The sequence below is a fragment of the Bidens hawaiensis genome, unplaced genomic scaffold (genome assembly GCF_021521415.1).
Source record: "Bidens hawaiensis isolate Kalapana, Puna unplaced genomic scaffold, B.hawaiensis_p1.1 tig00001206_1, whole genome shotgun sequence".
Taxonomy (NCBI): Eukaryota; Viridiplantae; Streptophyta; class Magnoliopsida; order Asterales; family Asteraceae; genus Bidens; species Bidens hawaiensis.
Genome location: NW_027491069.1, coordinates 1,163,433 through 1,189,115, shown reverse-complemented (window position 1 = coordinate 1,189,115; position 25,683 = coordinate 1,163,433). Strand labels below are relative to the sequence as shown.

Here is a 25,683-nt window from a genome sequence, read left to right as displayed (position 1 = left end):
ATATATATAATACAACTTTTACAAATATTCCAAGATACTTATAACAAAACTAAACAAAACCAAAATAAAAAATGAATTAACGAACGTACATACATCTTCATGATTAATTAATATAAAGACCACCTATGACATAATTACCATATATTAACACAAATATTATAGAATTGAATGATTAGAAATGAAACATATTAAACAATATTATCAACTTAGAACGTAGACATTTAATAAAATATGATTCAGTATAACATCATCAAACAAAACCAAATCATAAACTAACCACTGACTCACGAATAACCTCCACCCCCTTTAAATTCACTCCTCCAACACCATCATTACACACTCTCAGTTTCAGCTTCATTATGTCCTTCACTTTCGATATCCATCACTCATCATCATGAACAACGTCCACCTTCTCCGTCGAACCAGCAGCTGCAACAGCTCAACCGCCATAATCCCATCCCCTTACATCTCCTCAACCTCCTTCATCATCGACCCATCATCCACCACCACCGATATCCACAAACAGCCCGCCGCAAGAGCCTCCATAGGCTGCGGCCCCGGTTTCTTCACTTCCCGGTTTATTCGTTCCATTATTAACTTAGTATCACTCCCTAGCATCCTCCCCACGTGCCACCGCTGGCTTTTACCCGCACAGCTTTCATTATCGCCATCACATACTCGTAGGATCACCGGTACATTATTCGGATACCGAAGAGGCCACGTCAGCTTCGCAGTGCAGTACGACCCAAAATCGGAACCAATACTAGTGGTCGAGCTGGTAATATCAACAGCCGGTCTAGTTAAGGAAATATCGTCCGGGTTGGTTAGGATCGCGTTGGAGTGCGAAAAACAATACGTGCGGTCGGGTCGAGTGAACAATAAGTTGTTTAATGAGCCTAGGCGGAGCATGTATTGTAACGGGCGTAAGTGTGGGTACGCGTTGACACGGGCGTGTACTGAGTCTGATTGGCACGTGCTGAGCACGGTCCAGACGATATCGGTGGGGGCGGGTGTGATACCGGTGGTTGAAGATGGCGGGAAGAGGAAGGGTGATGAGGGGTTAGGGGAGTTGTTGTTTATGCGGGCAAGGTTTGAGCGAGTCGTGGGGAGTCGTGACTCGGAAGCGTTTTATATGATGAACCCGGATGGGAGTACCGGAGGGCCTGAACTCAGTATATTTCTGCTTAGGATATAGTTATTATAGTTAAGTGATCGAGTTTACTTTTGATATTGTACGTTTGTAAGTTTGTTCCAGATTAATATCTTTACTTGTTAAATGAGTGTGTTAGAAGTAAATATATATGGGCTTTTGTGTTCATGATACTAAGAAAATTAGAGGAAACAATTTCGGAACTACTCTTATACCGTAAAATTATAAGTTTATTAACCCCACTCATATGTTTTTTTTTTCTTTTTATTTTGTTTAATCGTTTTATATTATTAATATTTATTATTCAACAAATACTTTATGTCCAAATTTATTTCTTTGGACCATTTTGTTTGGCACAAATATTTCAAACGCAAATAATTAAAAGTAGAAAAACCAAAACCGTACAGTTTTTAAAAATTCATAAAAAGATATTTCGGTTTTAGCTCAAAACCAACCCCTAATGATCAGCTATTTTTGTAAAGTGGACATTATGGTTTTATGCATTTGATTACACAATAAATAAGTTTTGGCACATTTGAGATTTTTGAGTTAGATCTTACATCAACCCATTAGAGATAACTACAACATTACTCAAAACGTGTCGTTTACATGTAGGTTCAAGGTCTTGAACACCAATTAGCCGAGGAGCCAAAAAAAGGCAGACTCAACAGAATAGAGCTCTTGCTGTGGCTTCTTCACACCCTTTATTTTCTTCAATGAAACAAAGTCCGAATACTATTTCAGGATAGAGACCGATATTGGGCCTGGGCTCGGGCCCATCTTCAAAGATGAAACTTCCTCCAAGAAGAATCAACAACCATCACCATCCGTCAGTGACGGATCTTGATTTTTTTTTTCAGGTGGTGCACTACGTTCAAATGTTTAAATTTCATGGAATTAGATATAAATATTTCGGGTCGGTTCATTACATAATAAAAATACGATAAAATAACAAAAACGACACCATCATTCGAAATTAAAAAACAAATAATATAAATACAATGGTCTTTATGAATTAAAAAAAATATTTATAGTTGTTTCCTACGAGACTTCATCTTTGGAAATTGTTACATAATATAAATACGGTCCTTCGGATGGATGCCCGAACTATCGGTGTGGCGCCTGCATAATTATGGTGGAGCAAGGCAGAGAACGACGTTTGTAATTGTATCTTAGTTTATAATTCTAGTTTATGAAACCCTAAAAAGCTGCAGAGAAAAAACAATTTAAAAAAATAGTGTAAAACGGATTTAAACTCTAAATGATGCATATAAAAAAAATAAGAAAAAGTAGCGTAAAACAGATTCGAACATGTGACATTCAATTTACCTACCAATTTAGAGATTTATCTACCAAACCAATAGCTTATATTCAAATTAGGATGGTTCATTTCTAATTTATAAGGTGGTTCACTCTATTATTTTTTATATACCAATACACTATTATTTCGAAACTCAAATGGTTCCGAGAACTACCCCTTTACATGGTGGATCCGCCCATGCCATCTGCTGCTTCATAAAACTTGAAACCGTTTAGCTGTTTACTACATCTTTTTCTCAAAGAAGGACAAAGAAAATGTTTTAAGATCCGTTACTTTGAAACTTTAAACTGTTCTAAAGAGCCCAGAAAGGCGGTCAAACCCACTCATCTTGCTAGTTTGACTAGTCAAACCCTGAAGCCAGGAAGACGGGCCTTCGTTGCCACCTTTCATTCTTAACCAAGCTCGAGCTCTAGCTCAAGCATGATGACCACTCTAATCATGAAACCCAGTGTTGCACCCTGCATGGTGGACACTCGGGGAACAGGCAATCGTTTATGTGGGACCCACAAAGGTGTGCCACGCATCAAAGGGTGTAGTCTCCTTAGGGTCAAGCATCAACGGCTCGGTCAATGATAGTTGAGTCAATACCTGTGGCTCGACCGAGAAGAAGTAGGTTTATGGATAGCCCGATTTCTCATGTCTGGAAACCAAAGCATCCAACGGATGTGGTCGACTTGCAATGAAGACAGTTGGTCAAGAGTCCGTTGAAATACCAAGGTGCAAAGGGGGTTAGAAAGTAGTTTTGTGATCTAGTTGATAGCTAACATGCATAGGATTAGAATGTATACTTCTTGCTTAATGATACATGAATACATCACAGTGCATAGAATGTATGCTTCTAGCTAACATTTATATTCTTGTAAGCGGGTAGTTACCCGGCCATTCTTGTAATGAATATTATGAAATATAAATTTTTGTGCGGGTAAGACCGCTACTTTCACTGGATTCCTTGCTTTATAAACGTTATATGACTTGCATACTTTAGTTTAAATTAGCAATTTTCCAAGTGTTTAGAATAAGTTAACCTTTGAACGTGGTAGATAATAGGTTGAAGTTTTGCTTCCTCTTTCATGATTGTGCGGGTAGGACCGTCACTTGCACTTAGTAGGATGGTTAAACTCTACCTACATCTGACCTGCGTGGAGGGTTTCCTCATCTTTTTAGAAATTTCTAAGTGTTTAGGATAAATTAACCTTTGAACGTGGTAGATAATAGGTTGAAGTTTTGCTTCCTCTTTCGTGATTGTGCGGGTAGGACCGTCACTTGCACTTAGTAGGATGGCTAAACTTTACCTACATCTGACCTGCGTGGAGGTTTTCCTCATCCTGTTAGAAATTTTTTATAAGTATTTTGAATAAGTTAACCGTTCGACGCGCGGTTGTCAATAGGTTCGGTTTCTTCTCATGATTTGTGCGGTTAGGACCGGCACTTTCATTTAGTTGGATGGCCAAAGTTTACCTATGACTGACCTGCGTGAAGGTTTGCCGTTTTTTGGGTTTATGCGGGTTTTGCCGCCTTCCCCACGCAACGACTTTCACACTTATGTATGCGGTGAAAACCGGCTTCAGTGTTGAATGAATTAACCGTTCGACGCGCGGTTGTTAATAGGTTAGTGTTCAGTTTCCTCTATCATGATTCATGCGGATAGACCGGCACTTTCATTTAGTGGGATGACTGAACTTTACCTTTAACTGACCTGCGTGCAGGTTTGCCATTTTTTGGGTTTATGCGGGTTTTGCCGCCTTCCCCACGCAACGACTTTCACACTCACCTTGAAGAGAGACCAGGCCTGCTGTGTACTATTCCTTTTCCACCAACTGCCGGCTATGCACGTGGTATGACAGGAGTTGGTGAGTAGGCAGCGGCTAATAGTGACATACAGTACAAGAGCATGCTGCTCGCCATACTGTTGTCAATGAGCTGTCGTATCTTTGGTCAGATCTTTTGCCCATACCTCGTCAGGTACAGTACAAAGATCTTCCCGTATCGTACGGACTGGCTTATTTGGGCGGGAGTATTCCCCCTCCCGCCTTTGTGCGGGATTGTTCCCGGCTTTGCTCATTCTTTCAGGTGACAACTGAATTATTGAGAGCTAAGTGCCTTGTGCGTGTAGCCTTGCTGCGCGGGTGGCCTTCCCTGATGGCTTGTATCCGCAACTGCGGGAACAGGCAGAGTACTTCACCATTGGGAGGCATTTCCTGCGGGAACAGCTTGCGTACTGCGCGTAAGGACGTCACGTCTCTGAGCATGGTGGGTCCTGCGGATCCAGTTGGTTTCTGCGCAGACGTCTCTCTTCAAGGTGAGTCTTGCGGGTCCAACTGGGCTCTGCTGGGACCTACCTCTTCACCTGTGAAACCAAAAGGTGTGTGATATGATGACGGTAACATGAAGTAGAGAGAAGAAACAGACGGCAGGAAGGACGGACAAGAAGACCACAAGGGAGCTGGCAAAAGTGAAGTTTATAAATAATAATAATAATAATAATAATAATAATAATAATATTGTGGAGAGAGAAATAAAGAAAGAAAGATGAATTGAGTATGAGGAGTACTACTAAAAGAAAAGATAATAATAATAATAATAATAATAATAATAATAATAATTGGGTTTTATTTTATGGGCTTTTTTCTCTGTCTTAACTTTATTGAGATTTCATTAAAGTGATGAAAGCTTCAAAGTATGAAATATGAATACAGAGAGAGGAGATGTGATTGGAAGAACATTGTATATACGTGGTGTGAGATAATTATGGAAGAAAAGGTTGAATTTTAGGCAGAGATCCCTCCCGTCACAATGCCACCGCCCTTGCCGCCCCCTTTTCCTTTCATTTTCTTTTCTTTTATTTTAAACCTTTTCTCTTTCTTCTTGTTTTCTTATGCGTCAACAAGTGTAACAAATTTAAGTTACCTATGACTTAGAATGATCCATATTTTAAGTTTAGGTAATGGACATTCTAATAGGAGTAATGAGGAAAATCACGTAAGACTGTAATTAAATATTTCTAATATCTATGAGCGTTGATAGGTGTCGAGTACTGGATACTATATAAGTAGTATAACATGCAGTTATATTGTCATGTGTAGATTGTTGTTACCGGCATACGTCTCATTCTCATCCCTAATGATGGATGACCCTAATTGTCTGGTTCCACCTCGAAAAGCTTGGATCTTTGAGTGTCTGTGTCTCCACCTCGAAAAGCTTGGATCTTTGAGTGTCTGTGTCTCCACCAATTCCACAAGTCTAACCACCCTATTAGCTCTGCCTGCTAAACTCGTTAAGATTATGATCTAAATCAGAAGTGTTTTTTAGTGATTGATCAAGCAAGATCACAAGAAAATAAACACGTTAGGTTTTAGGAACAAAATAGTGGGGGTGTCTCCACCTGGTTAGAAAGACCCTTTAAGCTTCACCGTTCCATCAATGATTTTGGGCCTTTCTAATGCGGCTAGAGAAAATGATGTCATGGTGTTGGAAATCAAAGTTGATGAGATCGAGTTTGATGGATTTTGTTATATGGAATTTTTTGAACAGTAGTTAAGAAAGTTTTAAATATTCAAAAGAGTGATGAGTAATTTATTATATTTGTGACTCGTATTAAATATCATGTACTTATTTTAATACATTTACAAGAATATGTGTTCTTTTGTAATGAAATTACTTTAGGAATGTTGAAAAGGAAAGTGGGGTTTTGCTTTTGAGGTGAAAAAAAGAAGTGATGGTAGCAGATAGAGGTGTACAAAAAAACCGGTTTGGGATCGGTTTTAGGTAAACTGAACCGAACCGGTTTGGGTTTAAAACCGGTTTCACCCAAACCAGTTTTTAAACCGACCCAAACCGTCAGTTTCAGGACCGGTTCCCCTTAAGATCGACCAAACCGGTTTATAAACCGAACTGGCTTGAGGAAAACCAGTTTAAAACCGGTTAAATCGGTTTATAAACCGAACCGAACCAACATGACCAGGTCGACCTATCTTGTGTCTAAACCGGTTTATAAACCGAACCGGTTTGAGTCAAACCGGTTTTGACCAGGCGTTGACCAAACCGGTTCGGTTTGGATTTAAAACCGGTTTTGTACACCTCTAGTAGCAGAGTCTTGGTTCCAATAACTAAACCCAGTCCCTTCTCTTGGGCTTGTAACCATCAATACCATCACCCACCAAATACTTCAAATAAAAACATGGCATTTGATTAAAGTAACATCTGTTTCTTTCCGGTTCAGCAAAGCAAATTCATATTGTTCAAAGTCTTGGAAGTTTTATTATGAATAGAAATCGGAAATCCTTATCAATTAATTATTTGACAATTTGAAATAAATAACGTTTGACTAAAACCCCGTGTTTGAATGTAGCAAGGCAACGCAAAATTAAATATGAGGAAAATAAAGGACATATGGTATTTTTATATGATATAGTATATTCTTTATTCATATTTTTATGCCATAGAATCGTGTGCTACGTTTCTGTTTCTTCATGTCATATCTAGTTAGTTGTGAGTTAGCTGGTAGGTTATTTTTATATGACACAAGCTCACTAGTATCATGTGTGTATATAATAAAGATTGTAAACATGTTAGGCAAAATTCTAAATCGGTTGTGACAAGAGATATTTTTTATTCATAAGCGTGCCCCGCCTCAAATATCCCTAATAAGTTTTTAGCGCGTTGGCTGCAAAAAAAGATGAAAACTCTACAGGTGGAAGTAATACTATCATAGGTGACCTCTGAAGAAGTCTCCACCGAGGTAATAAAAAACAAATACATGAGCTCATTGTGGGTAAAACAAAATATACGTGTTGTACAAAAGATCGGATGTTACAAAGATGCTCCTTTAATACATGAGAATTTAGGGGTGCCAATTCCTGACACAACCCGAAATCCGACACGAAAAAATATAGGTTTTTGGTCGGCTGACACGACCCGTTTTCTTAAACGGGTCAACTTGAACCCGACACATGTAAAAAACAGGTCAGCCCGAATCCAACCCGTTAAAAAGTGGGTTGATCTGTTAACCCGTTTAACAATTTTAGAGAAATTAATATTTTAATTTTAGATATAAGAAGTTTTAAATTTTAAAGTTAAATACATACATTTTTAATTTTTCATATATCAATTAACTTTTAAAAATAATACTTATTTCTTTTTACACTATTTTTATCTACTTTTTACTTACAGCATTTTCATTTTATTAGTTTAACTATTTATTCTCTAGTTATTTCATTCGTTTGTTCTTATCTTGAGCTAATTATGTGAATATAAGTTTGTTTATTGGTAATGAGATATAAAATACACAAAAACAATTAGATTTTATCACAAATTATTAACAACTTTTTATGAATAAGAATAATCAATTGTTTAATTTATTACCAAGTCAATAAGTATTACTCATACATACTCATATATAAATGTAAAATGGGTTGGACCCGAAACACAACCTGAACACGAGAATTTAATTGGGTCGACACGACACGAATAAAAATATGAGTTGGGTCAGGGTTGAAGAATCTCAACACGCTAACCCGCCAACCTGAAACTTATCAACCCGTCAACTCGCCGACCCGACACTATTGACACCCCTATATGAGATATGTAGATAACTAAACATACAAATCTCGTTATTATTACTCGAATAAATTACAAAAATTGTCCTTAATCTTTATACAAATTTCAACAATTACCCCTTTTCTTTAAAATTGATGACTTTTGTACTTGTTGTTTCCAAATATTACACATTTTGGCCTTTAACCTAACCTAGTTAACTTATTTCGTTAAATTAGGTCACACAAGGGTAATGTAGTCTTTCGACCTCTCTCCTACTTACCACCACTGCCACCACCCACCTCTCTATCTTTCTCTCTGGGTTGAAGACGATGGTAGAGTTGAAGATGGTTTTAAACTGATTTAGAACCTCTGTATGATCAAAAAACAAAAAGCACATACATAAAGTTTTTTTTTTTTTTAAATTGAATTTGAGAGTTAGTAATGCTACGTTAACTTAACATATTACAACTAGCAGAGTTAGTAATTTGAACTAAAATGATAAGAAATGAAACCGTATGGATGACCATGCGTAGTTTTTTTTTTGTGGTAATGGCAAAACAAACTAGACCACAGAGACGAAGATATGTTAGGGAAAAAAACTTTTTAAAGAGATTTGACATTTTAAATTATTTGACAAACTTTGCAAAATGCGTCGTATATGAGTAAATGACCAGCTACTTAAAAACATCGAACACATCTTTCTTGCTTTGAACGAATAAATCTATCAATCTAAGCTAAGGGCTTTTTTTTTTCAAGAAAGATTAGATATTTTCAATGGATTTTGGTCCAGTTTTACATCACAAAGCGAAAAACTAGATTTTGACCAAACAAAATCACAAGTTTACGAGAAAAAATGAATGGTCCTGACACGAGCACGGTCGAAACCATACAATAAGTTAAAAGCTTTGGAAAAAATAACGACATGACTATTTAGCAACGTTCAATCAAACACTTGAACCAACCTAGGACCAAAATACTGGCAAAGTATGATGCCTTGACACACACACTTGATGTTAATACTAAACACCCATCTCATCTTCACGAGCCTCCTATACATGTTGGGTGCTCTGTGCTCACCACTTTATGGTGGAGCCATTTAGTGGAAACCCACCCTGTTGTCGACCATGTGTTTTATCAGTACAGACGAATATACATTTTTTTATACATGACATGATTGTAGCTCATTCGTTGTGTTTTGTATCTATTCTGGACAATCTACCCTTCATTTTCAATATTTACGCTCATCTGACTAGAAGACTGCTATATGTCACAACTTCACTGCTGCTATGTTTTGTATAAAAGAAATAATGACAAGTATAATGACACTTTTGACAAGTCGAACAAAATCATTGCCGTACCTAAAAGCCGGTTCTTAAAACAAATTAAATTACCAGCTACTAATGATGCACTCTGTATGATATTCTGAAAGTGGGCAATTATAACTACTCAAACTTCATCTTCATCGTCCAAAAGCAGACAATCTTGTATTTTCTCCCTGTAAAAGATTGTTTATATATTGTGATTAAAACAAACTTGTATCAAGGAATTAACATTTTATCTTTTTAAAAGTTCTTACCGTATCCATTTTTGGTTCCCATTTTTCGCTCTTGCAATGATAGATTCAGGTAAATATGAATAAAACTGGTCCATAGATGACGATTCATCTGGAACAATCTGATATTGGCAACTAAGACAACAAGCAGCCCGAAAAAGTTCAGGACTTAATTCTGGATTACTGTAACTGCTTATCGGGCTGTTGCAAATTGGGCAAAATGACTCAGGTGGAAGAGATTCGATAGGCTTTAAATTAAACTTCTTGTGACGGCGTTGAGACGCCAGGTCAGCATCATCTACGTTTGCTTCTGGAATCCTGTTAAAAGGAAATGGAGTAAGCTTCCCTGCCGTCCTTACAATTGTACACTCTCGAGAAGGATTTTCTTCCTGAATTGAATAAATTAAAGACCAGTAAACTTAGAAATTTTATTGTTAAATAATAGAATACTGGTTAATTGATGTTTACCTGCAAGATTTTCACAAATGATGAGATCAGACTGTTAATCCCAGCACTAGTTTCATTGAAAGTCTCCACAGTCTTTAAACTGTAATGCTAATACATAATTAGTCCAACTTAGAATATATAATATCATTTTCTTTAAATGGTTTGAGCCATGACTAATAATAATAATAATAATAATAATAATAATAATTTATTATTATTATTATTATTATGTACCAACCTATCAAGATTACAAAGTATATTAAGTTCTTGCAATGGACAATCACGTAGGGGAAGTACTACAGGGACTTCCCATCTTGCATCAGCATATTGTATGTCTGCAGCTAACGAGTACCCTTGTCCCTAAATTTTTTATAAAAAAACAGTTAAAAATAACATTAAAAATCTTTAATCACTAAAAAGGAAACAAACCTTAACAGTTGCAGCAAGTACATGACAAGCTATTCTTGATGTGCATGAGCCCAACACAAGTTTAGTGTAACCATTTTCAGTAGCAATCTGCATAGTTCATGCAATACAACAAATAAATTATTGACTATACACACTGATCAATATATAGTTATTAACAAAAATCAAACCTTTTGCAAAGAAAGCATACGTAGATGTGACAAAAGGTCTTCTTTTCCAGTGGCATCACCGACCGCGCTGATTAAACTCTTTAACAACTCTTTTCCATCACTGGTTTTTGTTGAATAGACGTTACTGATAGGAGCCACGTGCAATTCTTTTGTTGCCGGTGGTAAATTAGACACAATCTGTTTAATGTCTTCAACTGCTTTATCAAAATCAGCTGAAGCGACTGGATGAATTTCACTTTCATCAATGAAAGCAACTCCAACACCAAAAACTGGTAAAGATCTATCTCTGTTCGCAGTTGCATCATAGTTTTTCTGGGCTTTGAGTTGCATCTCAGAAACAAACTGAAGAGCCACCCTGCAAAGCAATTTTTTTATATGATTACCTTCTTAGCCACTACGTTTTTGATATTGTTCAGATTAAGACAGAAAAATAAAGGAGACAAGAGAGAATTCGGAAATTTTTAGAAAAGACTCAATTCATATTCAATAGGAATCATAAGTGAACACTTAGGGCTGCTTAAACAGCAAAACAAAAGAGAAGTAACTGAAATAAAGTAACTTACTACCATTAAAGCACTAACAATTAACCTACTGCAACATGGAGGAAATAAAGGAAATAATAACGAATGCAACAGCCTCTCACGTTCTCTTTATTCTTCCATGGCATGGACGTATAGATGCCATGGCATTTTGACCCGTTAATGGCATATGGTAGAATTGGGTACGTATCAGTTTTGTTACACAATAACAGCAATTAATTACAGAGAAAATCACAAAAATAATCATTTTCTTGGGTGAAATAAGTAATTTCTTATACACTCACACCTAAAGATCCATGTAAAAAAAATCACGCATTTAGTCATGAGATACGCGACTTTCGTGCATCTACTTTTACTCGTGTATCAGACGTTTTCCCATCAATAATGACTTAAACTAATGTGATGCACAATACCATATCACATATGGACCATTATCAGCTGATAGAATAAACATATCCTTAGTAAAAGTAGGTGCATGATCAAAGATTCACCTATCTCATGCTATATACATGAAATTGTCCTGCCATGACCATAAAGGTTAAACAGAGTCAGAAAAATGACTGCTTTCATGATTTTCTCTTAATTAAATTGCACAAGGCGTGGAACACATAGTGAACATAACCTTATAGTTTTCCACAAGATATCTCAACTATATTAAAAGCTCCCAAATTCAATAATTTTTATCACTCTAATTACATAATATCAATGTTATATACAGACCAAATTGGCAAATTCAAATGAACAGAAGTAAACACCTAATTTCATATCATAAGTTCATAACACAATCAAAACAGCATAGCTTTATCATATAAACATAATATATATAAAATATTAATCAAAATAAGAAAACTAACCTAGATGAAGGTCCACCGGAGAAGGCCACAAGGACTTTATCAGTGGGCGAAATCATAGCATTGGAAGTGACAGCAAGCTTAAACTTTCCATACAGGTTACTCCGGAAGCAACCGGCACAGAATCTGCCGCCGGTGAAGACTGTGGCTTCCACTGCTTTACACTTGAGACACGTCGTCCGGTGGCGGCGGTCGCCGTTAGCATCAGCAGGTAACTTCTTCTCCGTGGTTAAATTGTCGTCGGTGTTGTCTTCGTAGCAACCTAATTGGCATCCGGTGCCACTGCCATTGCACGCCATTGACTGTCGCTGTGATCGTTCAGGGCTTCAGGGGCTTAGGGTTTTGACTTTTGACGGTTACAAATGGAAATAAACTAGCACAGTTTAGATCGGAAAAAAGATATTTGTTGTAAGTTTTAAAAATAGTATGTTTAGGTTAAAAAAGATATTTGTCCGTTCTTTGGGGATCTCCAATGGAGGTTGGCGTCACTTTCGATCCGTTATGGGGGGTTGGGTCTCTGTTCGGCCGAGGATGTATCTACATATGCTTTTGTGGCTTCGAGAGCACAGTCGTGGTGTTTGCAAGACCATATTCTTCGGGGTTGTGATATTATGGGTTGGACTCTGATTATGGGTGTGCGATGGATCGTTTATGTACTTCACTTCCAGATTTTGATCTTAGCGGGTTCTCTAATAAGGACACCGCCCCCCCCCCCCTAAAGCCCAACATGTTGTGGCGAGTGCCTTATTTAGTGGAATCGTCAAGAGTTTAGAAGTGAAGTTTGATCTATCCCCTCTCCAAAAGGCGGTGTTTGAATGCCTTCGGGCTCCTCGGGCTCAGGATTTTCTAACGGCTATCCCCATTGAAGGATTAGGCCAACGTATGTCAGGTTTGGAGTATCGGGCTATCCTTAAGTACCGGTTAATGATCCCTATGTTCCCGACGGATGAACCTTGCCCAATTTGTCGCAAGGTCTGTTTGGATTCTTTTGGTGACCATGCGGTGCATTGCAAAGAATTGCCTGGCTTTAAATACAGACATGATATGGTTAGGGATGTTCTGTGTGATGTTCTTAAACGGGCATGGATTTCTGCTAAAAAGGAGGCCCCTGTTAACTTTCTCACGGATCCTATTGAAGGGAGGTCTACTTTACGACCAGCTGATATTCTTGTGTTCGGGTGGGCAGGGGGGAAACACGCCTGTGTGGATCTTACAGGAGTGTCTCCTCTTGTTGGGCTCAGGGACCGTGGGTTTGTTGTGGGTCAGGCTGCGTTGAAGGCTGAATCGGGCAAAGTTGTTAAACACGAGAAAGCTTGTTTAGATAATCAACATGTCTTTCTATCATTTTCCTTTGATACATTTGGTTTTCTGGCTCTAGAGGCTGTGAAATTTTTGAGTAGGGTTCAGCGCGTCGTACACGGAACCTCTTCAGCTTCTAGGTCCCAAAGCTTCATTTTTAGCGGGATTGGCTTTGCTGTTCAAAAGGGGGTTGCGGCGCAGCTTGTTGCCCGTTTGCCTGCCACTTTATTGTAATCGTTTTATAGTAAATTATATAAAACTCATTATGAATTGTAAATAGGATTTTATAAAAAGTTTTAAAAGAAGTGACTTATAAAATTCGATTACATGATGGGGTACGTCTCTACAGGTTTAATATCAAGGTTAAGGAACAATAGAAATTCGACATGCTGAGAGTAGTATGCTTTTTATATAAGCTCTAATCATCAATTAAAAAGTGTTTTTCTCTCCACCGCTTCTCTCATTCCCCTCTCACGAGCAACAAAGTCTCTCATTACACATACACATTATCTTTCACAAGCAATGAGAAGACTACACATGTACCGGAGTGGATTTAAACGGCTCTAGATGTGTGTTTTATTATGTACACGAGTTTATGACACACATAATAACATCGTACAAAATGCTACAACTTTACATTGTTAACGTGCAATCAAAGTCCATTTCATAACGGGCGTGTCAGAATTTAAAAAGTCAGAATTAAAAAAAAAGATTGCTGGTATCTTTAGTATTTTATTATTAGTTACCTGTGTCTACTATTTAGGCAGAATACCGTCACCTATTTTTAGTGATAAACTGAACGAGCTCGACAAAATGGAAGAAGAAGAAGTTGATTATATGTATGGGAATCAAGAAAATTTGAAGTTCAAAATACTTGAAAAAAAGAAAAAAAATGAAGAAAAATACTTTTTTTTTTTTGAAAAACCTATTCTTACTTTTTTTTTCGATTATAACCGATGGACTCGTCCATTACGATACATAAGAAAGATAAATAAAAAATTGAAAGGCTCTGTAAGAAAAGAAGCCTCACAATGTTTTTTTTTATACATGCCAAAGCGATGGAAAACAAAGAATATCTTTTACATATCCTCCGAGTTTGTCAACTTTTGGGGAAATACTAGCAAGAAGAATATCGTTGTTTACATTAGAAAAAATCTCCCCTGATGAACTATACGCCGAGTGGCTTTATACCAATCAAGATAAAAATAACAACTTAAATAATGAATTGATAAATAGAATTGAGGCCTTAGAGACAGTATTTTTTTCTCTAAATATACTTGAAACAAAGACTAGATTGTCTAATGCTGAGACGAAAAACAAAAAAAATTGCCTAGTGAAAAATCGGTGAATAGAAGTATACTCTGGATCGGAATCTGGGAAGTACTCCTTGATCATTTCTACCAATTTAAAGCCCCTAATTCTTTTTATACACAGAAATACACTTACATAATCTCTATTACGAATCCTTTGTGTACCTTAGTGTTCCTAGCTATCCACTCATTTTTATCAATCTACTTTCGGGTAATACATATGGTAATAGATAGTAAAAACCTCAGAAAGTTGATCTTTTGAACCCGCTTCAAGTCATGATGACTAATCAATCAATCTTGGGGTAAAAAGTCTCTAATACTTATATTAACTTTTCTTAACTTTTGTACATAGGAAATGAGATTCAATCTTTTACTGCAAATTTATAAGCCGTTTCTTTCACTCATATAACTATCTGGTTTCCTTCATCAACCCCCGAATAATGAATAAAAAAACGAAAAGATATATTCAACTCATGACACTTCCTTCCTAGAAAGAAAAGAAATAGCGGGAAATTTATGTCTTAACGAATCACACGTAGAGATATTGATAACACACATAGAGTTAATGGTATTTCATAACTAATTGATTGAGCAGCTGCCCGTAGACCACCTAAAAAAGAATATTTATTATTTGAGCCATATCCTGACATAAGAAGGCCGACAGGAGCAATACTTGAAATAGCAATCCATAAAAAAACACCAATACTGAGATCGGCTAGAACAAGGTGATAACCAAAAGGAATTACTAAATAACTTAATAAAATTGATATGACTGCTATAGATGGTCCAATACTAAATAAACGAGTATCTCCTCTAGATGGAAGAAGATTCTCTTTGAAAAGTAATTTGGTACCATCTGCTAGAGCTTGAAGAATTCCCAAAGGTCCCGCGTATTCAGGACCAATACGTTGTTGTATACCTGCGGATATCTCTCTCTCTAACCAAACAATTACTAGTACACCTATTGTAATTCCTAATACAGGAGTAAAAATAGGGATAAGCACCCATATGATCCCATAGACCTCTTTTAAGGATTCCAATCTAGAAAAAGAATTGATAGCTTGTAATTCTGTTGTATCAATTATCATTTTAACGATCAACTTCTCCCATAATGATATCTATACTACCTAGTATCGTCATAATATCAGCCAATTTCATTCTTTTAACTAACTGAGGAAGAATTTGCAAATTAATAAACCCCGGCGGTCGAATTTTATATCGCCAAGGAAAAACACCCTTATCTCCTATCAGAAAAATTCCCAATTCTCCCTTTGGTGCTTCGACTCTCGCATAAAGTTCTTGCTTCGACAATTCAAAAGTCGGAGAAGGTTTTTTACTAATGAATCGATAGTCAAACTCATTCCATACAGTATCTTTTACTCTATCAAAACGGCGGATTTCTAAATTTTCATAAGGCCCTCCCGGAATTCCTTCTAGGGCCTGTTGAATAATTTTGATGGATTCTGTCATTTCACTGATTCGTACTAAATAACGAGCTAATGAATCCCCCTCTTTTTGCCATTGGACTTCCCAATCAAATTCATCGTAACACTCATAATGATCAACTTTACGAAGATCCCATTTTATTCCGGAAGCTCGTAGCATTGGTCCCGACAAACCCCAATTGATTGCTTCCTCTCCACCAATAATGCCCACTCCCTCAACCCGTTCTAAAAAAATGGGATTCCGTGTAATAAGCTTTTGATATTCAGCAATTCCTGTTAAAAAATAATCGCAAAAATCCAAACATTTATCTATCCAGCCATGAGGTAAATCAGCAGCGACTCCACCAATACGAAAAAATTTGTGCATCATTCGCATACCGGTGGCAGCTTCGAATAGGTCATATATCAATTCTCTTTCGCGAAAAATATAAAAGAAAGGAGTTTGTGCCCCAATATCTGCCATAAAAGGGCCAAGCCATAACAAATGCGAAGCTATACGACTTAACTCCAACATAATGACTCTGATATAACTGGCCCTTTTAGGGACTTTAATATTGCCTAATTGCTCTGGCGCATTTACAGTTATTGCTTCTGTGAACATAGTAGCTAAATAATCCCAACGTGTTACATAAGGCAAATATTGTATAATTGTTCGATTTTCCGCAATTTTTTCCATACCTTTGTGTAAATAACCCAATATTGGTTCACAGTCAATAGCATCTTCACCATCTAGAGTAACAATGAGTCGAAGAACACCATGCATTGATGGGTGGTGAGGTCCCATATTTACTATCATGAGGTCTTTTCTTGTAGATGGTACGGTCATAGGTTTTTCCTGATTCATTCTTCCATGAATTGCTGAAAGCGAAAAGAAGTTCATCAAACTTTAAGCGAAGAATTCAAATGAACTCTTCAATTTCTTCAAATTAACGACTTTTTCTCTCTCGAATATCCAACCGCCCTATTAATTCTTTATAACGCGCTCTATTTTGTTTTGACAAATAAGCCAGCAACCGTTGACGTTTTCCCAAAATTTTCCGCAGACCTCTCTGAGATAAATAGTCTTTTTTGTGCAATTCCAAATGTGAAGTAAGTCTCCATATCTTATTGGTGAAACTTACTACTTGAAATTCAACAGATCCTCTGTTTTCTTTGTTTTCTTCTTGTTCTTTCAAAAGAATTGAAATAAATGAATTTTTTACCATAAAATAATTTGATACTCCCCTTTTTGTAGATATTGATTTTATTGATCAGTAATAATAATGTCATAAATTTTTGCATCGCCTTCGTATAATTTCATTAGATAGATTTACACACAAGGTCAAATAAAATAACCAAACTTTGTAAATGGTATAAGCGCACACTATATTACATTTTTTAACAAAAACGTCATCACCTAAACGTCCTATAACTACCATCCTCCTCTCCAGGTAATATCCTCACTTCTCTTATTACTTCACTCACATCTTCCTACAAATGCTTATTCTTACACCAGAAGGTGGTCACAGAGAAAACCCCGTTATACTCGTGGCAAGACTCTATGGTGCTTCTTGTTTTCCAGATCCGTCTCATAGTCCTAACCCTAAGCAGTCAATCCGAAGTATCATTTTCTCCAACCTTCACTGTTCTGAGACTTTAGCGTCTAGGCAGTAACTCTTGTAGCGTCAATAGTTAAAACAAATTTAAAGCCCTAAAGTTAATTCCACCGATATGATCAAAACGATAATTATTCAACTTAGTTGGTAGTCCCCCTTGGACCCTATACCTATGCACAAGAAGGAAATCAAAAATAACAAAAAAATTAGCATGTCATAGGTTCTCCAATGCAGCCCATTGTGTAAAGACTATTACAGTTTAAAATCAACAAATCTGATCATTTTTCCAAAAATTCTTAAGTTAAATGCAGCAAAGCATGACACTTGTATAACAGTAGGTTGTAAAAAAACACATAATTTCGAGTTGTCATTGTAGCAGCAGCAGCAGCAGCAGCAGCAGATGTTATATACTTCCAAAATAATCAAATGGTCATGCAACTGACTTTGCACCTCCAACAAATTTGAAACTGTCTAAAACTGCTCTTTCACAATCAGAGTCCACACTCCACAGTCCAAAAGTAGTTACAACCAAACAAAAGAACCTTGATCTAAAGCCATCATTCTAGTTACCAAACGAGCATCAAACTAGTGCATGAAACTATGAGACTTGTAACAAAAGTCAGAAACTTGATAAATTTAAACCAACTTCTTGAAGTTTCATACGTTCTACTCACCAGTAATCTTTACAGCTACAAAGCCCATCCTTAAAATGATGAAACCTGCTTCGATCTCTCACCACAATTTCCCGTTTATAAACCTTTGAAATCAACTTTATTGCAAGGTGACAATCCGCACAAACCCTCAAGTTCTTCACAACCGTTATAGGCGCTCCAGAAGGCGCTTTAATAAGCATAAACGCAATAGCAATCTTCTCACTATGAAACGATAAAGCAGTCTCCTTTTCCTCTTCTTCGATATCTGCAAGCACGTTTGCAACATGTGGCACGTAACCTTCTAACCTCAATAATTTTGTAATCTCCATCAGTTTCGCATAAATATCTTCACTTTCTGGATGCGACATATCTCCCATTGTAAACTGATAGACCTGATTACCTAACTCAACTAAACTATGACCAGGAGACTTTTGCACCCCTTGTTCTTGCATTGTGTTTCTCACTTTAGATACATCCAACCACCGTCTTTCAGAAGCGTAAAGATTTGATAACAATACATAGTCTCCACTGTGTTTAGGTTCTAACTGAATCAATTGGGCCCGTGCAACTTCTGCTAAATCTGAATGCTTATGAATCGTGCATGCTCCAAGTAAAGTTCTCCATATTATTGCATTCGGCTGCATTGGCATGTTGAGAATGTATTCATATGCTTGTTGCATGAGACCCGATCTTCCCAACAAATCAACCATGCATCCATGATGTTCCACTCTCGGCTCGATTCCGTATTCTTCTTTCATTCGTTTAAAATAAGCAAACCCTTCTTCCACCATTCCGCAGTGACTACAAGCATACAGTACACCTACAAAGGTGATTTCACTCGGTGTTAGTTGTTTCCTTTCAAGTTCTTTAAACAGATTAATCGCCTCGACACCAAATCCATTCATAGCCAAACCAACAATAAGTGTAGTCCACGACACAACACTATTCTCCTTCATCTCACTAAAAACCATTTGCGCTTCAGTAATATTTCCGGTTTTTGCATAAAGATCCAAAAGGGCATTAGCAGCATGCAAATTCTCAGCCAACCCAACCTTAAACATGTACGAATGAAGCCGTTTACCTAACGCCGATGCACCAAGCTCGGCACACGCCGTAAGCAAGCTAACCAAAGTAAACCCATCCGGCTCCATCCCGACGTCAACCATCTCCCTATAAAGCATCAATGTCTCATTCGGCCTCCCATTCAACACAAACCCATTAATCACCGAATTCCAAGTAACAAGATTTCTCTCAGACATTTCATCAAACACCTTACGTGCACACTGGACCCACCCGCACGCAGCATACATATGAACCAACCCATTCTGCACAAACACCAACGACGAAAACCCATTTTTTAAAGTAACCGAATGCACCAATTCACCCTCTCTAACATCAATTAATTTAGCAATTGCTTTCAAAACAAACGGGTACGTATGCGTGTCGGGTTGAACCGAAAGCAACCGCATTTGGCGGTGAATATCCATGGCGGGTTTTGGGTTTTGGCTCTCGGCGTAGCCTCTGATCATGGTGTTCCATGTGAAGATGTTTGGGCTGTGGATTTGGGTAAAGATTTTGTGGGCGTAGGACATGGGCGCGGATAGAGAGACGAGGGTGAAGAGAAGGTGTTTGCCCATGTCGGGGTTGCTGACTGGGACGCCATGTCTGACGGAGAAGGCGTGGATTTGGTGGAGTTTGTGGAGTGAAGTGGCGCATGAGTGTAACAGAGCTATGCATTTTTTGAGAGTGGAGTGGTCTGAGTGCATGTCATCAGGGTCAGAATGTTTTTCAAGAGAACCTGTTGGTTTTAAACCGTCACAAATGCAAGCATAGACCCGGTTCAAAAATGGTTACACAAATGATATTTATTTTTGATAATCCAAACAATAACTCCTTGGCCGATATTTTTTATCACATTGAGGGGAGTGATGATGGGGTGCTAAAAGGATATTTTGCATGGAGGAAGATGGGGACGACTGGTGGACTTCCATGTTACGATGAACAGCGAGGGTGGAGCTCAATGCTAACTAATGTGATGATAGCGAGGGGTAGTGGCTTTCATGCCAATACAACGGGGATGAAAACGCAACAATGGTGGTGAATGGCGTATGTGCTGTATGGTGTTATAATTATCACTGGTCACATTATTGGCATGAATTATTATCGGAAAATAAGTTGTAACATGCATTACTAAATTCAATTTGACCATATATTGCAACATAACAAGAACTAGTATTTCGACCCCCGCGTTGCGGGGAGTGTGAAACCATAGCCAAAGAAACTAAGTCCTTCCAAGGTTACACGAAACGGGTCCTTGATTAACATTCGAGACCTTGTATACAAAACCGAAACCACCCAATACGCTTCAGCACCGCCAGCTACAAACCCTATCATTTGCCGCTATGACACGACAACTGCAATTAGTTCAGAAACCAAGAGGTTAGGAAATTCAATTATAAGCTATTATAATAAACAAAATGAAATTATCTTTGCAAATGAAGCTACATCAAGCCTTTTGTAACAGGTACCTCAATGTTGCAACTGTTAACATCAAACCATTTAGCATTACAATCAAGAGTATAAAGAAACTTAAGCCAATGTGAATGATTATATTCATGAAATCCTATTGACAATAAAGAATATTTGATTCTCGTTATATTATCTCAAGGAATCATACCTTTGCATGTTAATCCATTTAAGCAAACGGGTCAACGGCTCCTCCATTAGCACAACACCACCATCGACTCTTAACCTCATCAATGCATCATAGGCTACGGATCCTCAACCGATCTCATATCCACAAAAGCAAACCTCTTTTCATGATTAATGTATACATTAACAAAAGAATCATGCTAGCCATAATCTAGAAAAAAAACAAATAGTTAAAAATATTGTCTATAGTGAATCATCTATAACCAACAAAAGGAAATAAATATAGCAACGCAGGCTTCTAAAAGAACACAATCATAACCACATTATGTGAACCGGATAAATAAAGAACTTAAACCTCTATAAAACAAATAAATTTCACTTTAGGAGCCAAAATCATATTTTCGTATTGAACAACATCAGTTTTAACAATTTGAAGCCTCCTATCATATGTCAAGTGGCACTCAATAATGTAAACAGAACCAATAGCCTAATTAGTCTCAAATGTGTAATAATTCCAATTACAAACATAAAAGAAAAAAAAAAGCCAAATCAGATCCACATTAGGACAATCGAAGAACATATAACAAAAATAAAAAATCTAATTAGCAGAAAGTAAGGAACTTCAAACGATATGAAAAAAATTGTCTTCAAATATATGCAATCTGAGAACATAGAAACCTACTTGAAACACAAAGACAACGGCCGATGACGACTTCCTATCATCATCCATTGCCGATGATGAAGATACTGGAGCTGTCAATCGAGATTAACCTCTGCCACATCCATATACAACCAAAAGTCATCGGTCTCCGCCACCACCGCCGCGTGGGTTCCAAATTGGAACCCGGCAACGGTCGTAATCGAAGCACAGATGGCGGAGAACAACACCGATTCCCCTCTGTCACAACCATAGACAAACAAAAGTCGTTGGTCTCTGCAACCGCCATCTCCGCCGCCGCCTAGGTACCAAAATGGAACCCGGCAAAAGACGAATTGCGGAGACAACATAAAAATGGAGGCAAACAATAGAGAGATACCGGTGAAACTCAATGACGAAGATGAATGAAGAGTGAGAGAGAGGAGAAACCTTTTGAAGATGAAGACAGATACAAATGATTAGGGTAAAGCAACAACACGTGTAAAGCCTAAAACACAACACAATATGTATAACATACAAAGAAAGTTGTACCAACAATTGTAGCATGATGAAATGAATAGTGTTTTACTGTGTTGAACAAAAGTTGCAAATTATAATATATATATATATATATATATATAATATTACGCCAAAAGAAAATTATATAAAAGGGATGGTTGTCAAGTGTCCCCGTTGGTCCTGCTGGAGGAATGTCTCATAGCTGTCAATGATTGCATAAAGGCAAAGCATTACGCTGAGGGGTGTGGGGGGCGCAACAGGGGGCGCGAGTGGGGGCGCCAGCCAATAATATTGTGATGTGTGGCAGAGAGAGAAACTTGATAAGATGGGTGTTGGTAGTGGTGCTCGCGCCCCGGGGCATGGTGTGGAGGGGCGCGAGCGGTTTTTTTTTTATTTTTTTATAAATGTATTAAAAAAACGTATTATTAAAAAAACTCATAAATTATTTAAAAAAACACACATTAATTAAAAAAACACATTAATATCTAAAAAAAAAATTAAAGTACTAAAAAAAAACATTATTCTTATTCTTCGGCTTGGTCTTCTTCGATCAACCTCTTCCGGATACGTTCCTTTTGTTTTTCCATCAGCATTTGGTCGACCGGATTTAGGTTACTGAAGTCTCTTGTAAGGAATTCCAAATCTCTCATTCTTTTTTTTTTTCCTTTTTGTCATTAGAGACCACCTCCATGGTTTTGTTGAATTTATTGAGGGATTCAACAAGATCGTTGATGTTTACGGCTTCCCCCTCAGCCGGTTTTTTGCCCCTGGCGTCCCTTCCCAATGGCCGCCTCCTCGGCGGTGAAGACGTTTCCTCCCCCGCAACGTTTAGGTCGAATCCAACCCGGCAATCCGACCCGGCGGAAGTGCTGTACGCTCCAGACGAACTAGTTTTAGTCCGTTTCGGCCCTACTTCCGCATCAACGTCCGGCGCCACCAGCTCAACCCACTTAGAACACCTTCTCAACCTCTCCCACACCTTTACATCGTCCCACGTCTTCACCGTCCCATACCTCCGCAGGCACTCCTGCTTCCACTCTTCGACAGTGAAATTATAAACCGCCAAATCGTCACTGCCACTTGGTCTCATACGACCGGCGTTCCTGTTGAACAGATTAGTAAACAAGCCGACAAATTTTCTGATTTCGGTCCACCGACCCGAAATCATATCGGCGTTCCGCTCTGTACTCCCAACGAGCGAATAGAACGTCTCCCTAACCTTTGTCCAAAAGACCTTGCTCTTTTGGTAGTCCGCTGCAAAATGCATAAATAAATTTGTAAGTCATTTAACTTTTTTATTTAACTTTTTTATTAAAAATCATTTTTAAAAACGTTAAAACAATTACCGCAACGCCGATCCTCAGAAGTGACTATCCAAGCACGACACAGGGCTTCCTTCTCATCCGATGACCACGGAGTGATTTTCCGTTTCGTCCTTCCGGTCGAAGCCGAACCCGACCCGTCCGTTGCAACTTGTTTTTTCCGGTGGACGCGTCTTCTTTGTCCCGCAGCTTCACCTTCTGGTTCTTGTGTCTCCGGAACTACAAAGTTAGGAGACGGTTGTATGTTGGATGGTTGAAAGCCGGATGGTTGTTGCGACCCCGAATAAAACATCGCTTGGTCCGGTGCCGACCATAAATCCTCGTAACTGTAATCTGAATCTAGGTTTGGGTACCAATTTCCAGCCATGTGATATTGGTATGTGATATTGGTATGTGATATTGGTGTTGGTTTGGGTTTGATATAGGTTTAATAGAGAGAAAATTGTATGTTTTATTATGTTGGATGGTTTGTATTTGATATAGATATATATAGAGTAAATAATTTTTTTTTTTTATTAAACAAAGAGCCAACGGCTCATTTTCACCATTCCAACGGCTCATTTCACGATTCCCAATCCCATTTACGCCCCACAGGTCCCGCTAACCCCCTTGCGCCTGCCTCTTTTTCCGCGCTCGCGCCCCTCTCGCGCCTCGGTGGTGTGGTGCTCGCGCCCCGGGGCGCGAGCGGCTGGCCTCTTACGCCCTTTCTAGCGCTCCACACCCCTCAGCCTTAGTGCAGTCACGACTTTGATCATGCATATGCCTTATTTTACACATCCATGCAAGCTTGTATGGGATTAATTCTATATGAAAAGAGGAATTAGTTTTATATTCAAATCTAGTATCAAAGACGTATGACCTTCAATCAAATGATTGTGAGTTCTAGTCTCACTTGAGACATGATGATAAAATAAGATGGAAAAGATTGGCTATTAAAACAAAACACAGTTAAACAAGCTTAAATGCCAATACACAAACTCTCGGGTAATAATGTGTTCACGAACGATTCACGAACACTTACCGAACGAGATTTTATGTTCGTGTTCGTTCATTAAGGAAATTAATGTGTTCACGAACGGTTCACGAACACAAACGAACACAAATAAAATTGGAAAAGCATAGAGATTGAGACTGATGTATTCATCAATGTGAATAATGAAAACCTGTAAACGAATCGAATGAACACGAAAAATGGCATGTTCGTGTTCTTTCATTTAACTTTAAAAGAACACAGACACTTAATTGAACAAATATTTATATTCATGTTCGTTTATTTGTAAAAGGGACATTTGTGTTCGTTTGTTTAAAATCTAAACGAACATAACTGAACAAAGATAAACGAACATACATAAACAAATGTAAATGAACACAGACAAACATAAACGAACTTAAATGAAAACACTTAAATAAACACAAATTAACAAATATGAAACCTTTAAGCAGATGACCTAAATAGATAATATTTAGTTATTTTCAATTAATACATAAACGAACATAAATGAACATAAATAAACGAACATAAACGAGCGTTCATGAACATAAATGAACGAACGGAACATGTGTTCATGTTCGTTCATTTAATTAAACGAACACAAGTTTTTTGTTCAAGTTCGTTCTTTTATTAAATAAACGAACTTCACGCCGAACGGTTCACGAATGCTCACCGAACGTTCAGTTCATTTATAGGCCTAGCATCATATGCTAATTTACAGACCTAGCATCATATGCTAATCATGTGGACAATCTAAAAACATGCAAAGTGGAATCGATCTTTAGACAACGCAACACACATTGGAATGAGTTTGTTTTTTCGATATAGCATGTCCAATTATTCCAAGTGAAATGTTTTCAAGTCATTCGTGTGTCCTCCACATGATACGTATCCAATAAATACATTTATGGTTTTTAAATGGTCTATCTAGTCAATATTCAATAGTAAAAAATCAAACGCAGAATTTTTATTCTAGACTTTTAGTACTTTGAGAGGTGACACATTTAGTTGATTTCCCTTTATGCCATTTAACACAATTAACACTATTTTCTTTTCTAACCATGTTCGCTTAATCAACAAAGTGTGTTCATGTGAGTCCACAAATTAAACTTAGCCCATCGTTCTGTTAAGTCACACTCTCGTGCAATCAAAGTGGTTTTGTATCAGAATTTCAGATCAAATATTCCCTCTCATCCATAAATTCAAATTAATTCAATTCATACTCCCGCCTATTGTTATTGATTTAAAAAAACCGACACGTAACATAAC

At 37.7% G+C, this 25,683-nt stretch overlaps 1 protein-coding gene and 2 pseudogenes across 1 annotated transcript; 1 reads left to right on the top strand and 2 right to left on the bottom strand.

Annotated features, from left to right (window-relative positions):
• Positions 1-394: 394 nt before the first annotated feature.
• LOC143564537 (protein MIZU-KUSSEI 1 pseudogene) lies at positions 395-1,195 on the top strand (annotated as a pseudogene).
• An 8,169-nt stretch (positions 1,196-9,364) lies between these two features.
• On the bottom strand, positions 9,365-12,317 carry LOC143564526 (cytoplasmic tRNA 2-thiolation protein 2-like). Its single transcript, XM_077051779.1, has 7 exons — positions 11,995-12,317; positions 10,602-10,956; positions 10,435-10,521; positions 10,244-10,365; positions 10,027-10,105; positions 9,583-9,947; positions 9,365-9,501 (listed from the first exon to the last, which is right to left on the bottom strand). The coding sequence occupies exons 1-7, from the start codon at positions 12,288-12,290 to the stop codon at positions 9,453-9,455; spliced, it is 1,353 nt and encodes a 450-aa protein (XP_076907894.1). The 5' UTR covers positions 12,291-12,317; the 3' UTR covers positions 9,365-9,452.
• Positions 12,318-18,078: 5,761 nt separating this feature from the next.
• LOC143564515 (pentatricopeptide repeat-containing protein At4g21065 pseudogene) lies at positions 18,079-20,059 on the bottom strand (annotated as a pseudogene).
• Positions 20,060-25,683: the final 5,624 nt, after the last annotated feature.